Source organism: Dryas octopetala, chromosome 5 (genome assembly GCF_963921425.1).
Source record: "Dryas octopetala chromosome 5, drDryOcto1.1, whole genome shotgun sequence".
Classification (NCBI taxonomy): Eukaryota; Viridiplantae; Streptophyta; class Magnoliopsida; order Rosales; family Rosaceae; genus Dryas; species Dryas octopetala.
The window spans coordinates 9922764-9927729 of NC_141370.1; the positions used below are offsets into that span (position 1 = coordinate 9922764).

Genomic DNA, 4966 nt, shown 5'->3' on the forward strand with positions numbered 1-4966 from the left:
GAGAAAAAGAAAGGAAAGAAAAAGAAAAGAAAAAAATAAAAAATAATAGAAAAGAGAAAAAAATTAAAAGGTTTAGAATTGATTGGGGTTTGGGGTCTTTGGACAATTGTAAAGAAAAAAAATGGTTTGGAGTTTCGTTTAGTTGTTTTTAAATTATAAACCAGTAAACTCTAATATATTTATATATAAAAAATAATTAAAAATACCCTAAAGGGTTTAAACCCTAATATTATATATCATATCCTAAACAATATATAGTATACATTATAAAATATATAAGGTTTAGTGTATAAATTATAGAGTATAAATAATATACTAATTTCATTTAACATTATTTGTCTTCAGTGCGCATTATATTCATCTTAATTATATCACATGAAATCTACTATATAATTTGATTTCTTCAATGTTTTTTATCAATTTAGTAGATAATATGTTAAATAAACATATGGTAAAGTTTCATTCAAAATTTCCGTATTTTGATAACAATTTTCATCGTTTCCGTCTAATTTTTGTCGAAATTTAAAAATCTTCGAAATTTCCGTCAAAATTTTCATCGAAATTTCCGTCAAAATCCAAAATTTTATTCCTTGTCTATAACAAATAAACTAAAATAAAAATTGTTTAGTCCTCTAATTGTTATCAAATAAATAAATAATTTTGATATTAATTAAATTCATTGTTTATTTATTTGATAACAAATAAATAATTAAATAATTTTTTATGTAATTAATTTTTTACATGAGTGATATTTAAAGAGTGATCTACAAAATAAATATTTACGATCATATGACTACAGTGGGTAATAGATTTGAGATGAAAAGTAGAAGAGAAAGGTATAAACGTGAAGGTAGCTAACATTCTAATTTTTTTTTTTTTTTGGCCACTAAGGTAGTTAACAACTTAACATTAAAATGAGTTATTTTATAGAGACTCCAAATAAGATGAAGAATCAAAATAACAAAACAAACAAAATTGCATCTGTCACAAGGTAGATAGCTAGAATATTGCATTCTTAATTAAATAAATTCCTCCCGATCTCAAGGAAGCAGACAATAAATAAAAAAGATCAACTTATTATAATATTCTAAAAACTAGTCTTGTTCGTCGTCATCATCATCATCAGAAATCTTTGAGCAACTTCCGAACCTGCTCGAGCGTCACAAACAGCACAACAGTGAAAGGCCCCTGCCTGGAAATCGTAGGAATAAACCCCTTGTAGAGCGCCATGGGGCCCTCAGAACGCACCGTTTTGAGCGCACAGTCCAAAGCCCCAGAATACGGCGGCTCAGCCCCCGCCTCCACCTTCATATTCATCACCCGGGTCTTGATCACGTCGACCGGGTTCGACGCCACCGCCGCCACAAACCCGGCCGCGAAGCTCGCCACCACGTGGGTCCCAATCCCATCTCTCATTACCCCCTTCTCCACTATCGTCTCCTTCATCTGATCGTACGACGCCAGCTGCGAGGCGGTCACCAGCATGGCGCGGTTTATCGTAAGAGATGAACCGCGCCACAGGCTCGTCACCCCTTCTTGTCGCGCCATACGAGTTATGGCGTCGACCACGCTCGTGTAGTTGCGCCGCTGGGCCGGCGGAAGCCTCCCGTCGGCCTGCATCCGGACCATGGCCACGTCAGCCGGGTTACCGACGGCGGCGCCGACAGCGCCGGCGATCATGCCGGCGATGATTTTGCGCTGGAGCGGCATGTTTCGGGTGGTGGGGTCGGTCCATTTCTGCTTGAGAATGTCGTAGAGACCCATCCGGGTGGTGGAGTAGAGGGTCTGGCGGAGCATGGTGGCGGAGACGCCGGAGAACAAGGCGGAAACGCCCTCTTGCTGAATTATGCGGACGCCGACAGCGATTGGACCCGAACGCGCCGCCGTGGGCGGTGGTGGGGGAGGAGGAATGCGTATGGAACCGCCGCGTGGAACGGTGGTGTGGACGGCGGCGAAGGCGGGACGGATGGCTTCGACTGCTGGGGTGGATCTCGGGGCGTGGGTTTCCCCCTGGAGCTGCATTCGGACCTTGATGAGGTCAAGAGGGTGAGTGGAACAGCCAGCAATGATGGATGCTATGCCTCCTTCAACAAATCCTTTGACACCCATATTGAATTTTTCTCAAGAAAACAAACAAAAAATGGGTTGGTACAAGATTTTCCTGAAAAAATGGAATTGGAATAAATTAATCAAGAGGGGTTTAATTTAAATTTGATTAAATTCAAGAAGAGGACCAGTTGGAGTTGGGGTTCATCTCACTGGAGACCAGGAGATGAGAATGGAGGCTAAAAGCTATGGAGGAAGAGTGGGGGACGCTGGGCCTCTGAGACATATGCTATTGGGAGTCACAGGAAACAAAACAATGGGGATGGGCAAACAAGGAAGGAGGAAGAGAATATTTATAGCACAAGTAAAGTGTGGTTTAGAGAACAACGTACAAACAAATTAATTAGGTGCTTTACGCGATTACAGGCCGAAACCTCTCAAACTGGAAGTCTCCTATTTTACGCGGGGTAGTGGGCCACTGGGCCCCGCATTCACAATCTTTTGTCTACAATCTCTACTCCCTGCGTCCCTTCAAAGTAAATTGAATTCTACACGGCCTAACCGCCTAAATACGTGTTTTTTAAAATAAAAAAAAAAATTTATGAAAGAGGAATTCAAGTCGACTTACTCAATCGGAGTTCAAGGTCCAAGTCTCACTTCATATAAACTCACTTCATAAGCACTATTTGACCAAAAAGAAATATATATATAAACTCAAATCACATCTAACTCAATTAAGACGAGTTCAAATTGAGGAATATTTCTAATTTCATTTTGATGTTATAGGCTTTATAGCATGATAGCTATAACATGCTCAACCCTCCTTACTGTTCTTTGAATCAAATTCAATATCTATAAAATACTTTGAGTCAAAAGGGTTGCAACTTTCATGGTTAGCTTTTTCGTTCACTTCTCTCATTTTTGCCACATTTTATATTAAACTATTTGACTTTATGCATCTGTGTTTTTTTGTTCTTTTGTATATGAGACTTTATAGAGCTCAAATATGGTTGAAGGTATTAATTTTGGATATGACTTACACAATAATCGTATTCACATTATATTCTATTCGCATGGAAATTATATCAACCTCTTTTGCATTAAGTTGTGTTGACACATTTAATAATTACATCATTGACACAATTATACACGTATTGCCTACTTAAATTAAAAATTTCAATTTAATTTTCATATGATGTAACTAATAGTCATAGACATGCTCAAGACTTCTTGTTTTTCTTTAACAAATTCAATATCTTTAAAATTCTCAAGTCAAAAAGGTTGTAACTTTCATGGTTAGCTTTTCTGTGCAATCCTCTTGATCTTTGTCAGCTTTTCTGTTCACCCATCTTGATTTTTGTCACATTTTCTATAAAACTATTTGGATTGCTAGCACACAATATGTTTATCTTAGACATCTTTTAATTTTTTTAAAGAAATTTTTAATTTTTTTATAATAATAATTTATTTATTCTGCAAATTAATTGCCACGTCATTTAATGATTTTATGCCAACCGTTGGATAAAATTAAATCTAAGAGCTTAAAATCTTTGTAAAAGTATTTGTACCATGATCCTAACCCATTAAATATATAGGCTATAACAATGTCAATCTTGACACGATTATTAAGTATGAACACTACATGATTATTAAACATGTCATTTTTGGGTTAGGCGGGTTGACACGATTTTGACACGAACACGATTAAATCCAACCCAAACCCATTTAGTTTGTGTTGTTTTTGAGTCGTGCCTAAAATTGTCACTCATACACATGGTCATGAAAATTACTATCCTCATCACGAGTAGCCAACAACCATGATGGAGCTTCCTCCATCCAATAACGATATAATATGAGAGTGTCTTTAACGTATATGTGAGTTTGGGAGGTCAACTACGATTATAGGAGGCAATTTTGGACATGACTCAAAAATAACTAAATCATCAAATTCAGACATAAGGGAAATTTGAACTCGGGACCTTGGGACCTAGGTGTAGAGCAAATATTCTTAACCAATAAAACTACAAATCCCCGCACAACTTATTACCTATAACCTATTTAGAAATTTAATTTAAATTTTTTAGTTTTTAGTTTTAACGTTATATCTTTTGAATTCAATCAAAAAACAAAACATTATATCTTTTTAATTTAGTTTTAGTGAAGAATAATAGATAAATTTTAATTCTGTTGAGTTCTAAATGTGTTAATATTGTAATTGTGTGAACCTAAATACGACTCAATGCCATATAATTAATAAAATTATGTGTGTTGTCTCATGTTATATGTGTCGTCTCATGTTATATGTGTCATAGTTGTGTTGTGCTTATGTAATTTAAAATGGAAAATTTCACTGAATAACCTTGTTAAATGCCAATGTTACTTGTTTAACCCTCCACTTCTAATACTTACAATTATAACTCTCTAGCATATGAAAAAACTCAATTATCCTTAATATAAATATATACTTTACCAAATGCCCTAGAAATCCATTTCAGAACTTCACTCCCCTTTGTTCTCCTCCCTTCTCTCTCCCTAACCCAGCATCTCCCACACCCCACCTCACTCTCAGCCATGTCGCCATTGTCAGACTTGACGAATCTAACAATGGTGGCCATGTCGGCAGCTGCTTAATTTCTTTTTCTTCTATCCTCATTTTGTTTTTTTGGACAGTTGCTCTCTCTTTTCAATATCTCTTTATTTCTTTCTCTCGCCTCAATATTCAAAGTTGATTATGATTTCTATTCTTACAAAAAATGAATTACATATATGAGTTTGAATGAGCATATTTTGTCCGAATTAGTAGATCTAAGTTTGATGAAAGTTTAAGATTTGACTTGTTCATATGAGTTTGATGAAATTGCAGGGCGATTAGAGTCGAAATTACGATCAATATTTTGGTCGAAGTTTTGGTCAATTTGGG

At 36.0% G+C, this 4966-nt stretch overlaps 1 protein-coding gene across 1 annotated transcript; it reads right to left on the reverse strand.

Annotated features, from left to right (window-relative positions):
• Positions 1-968: 968 nt before the first annotated feature.
• UCP5 (uncoupling protein 5) lies at positions 969-2376 on the reverse strand. The gene has a single exon (XM_086245474.1). The coding sequence runs from the start codon at positions 2107-2109 to the stop codon at positions 1123-1125; it is 987 nt and encodes a 328-aa protein (XP_086101600.1). The 5' UTR covers positions 2110-2376; the 3' UTR covers positions 969-1122.
• Between the last annotated feature and the right edge of the window lie 2590 nt (positions 2377-4966).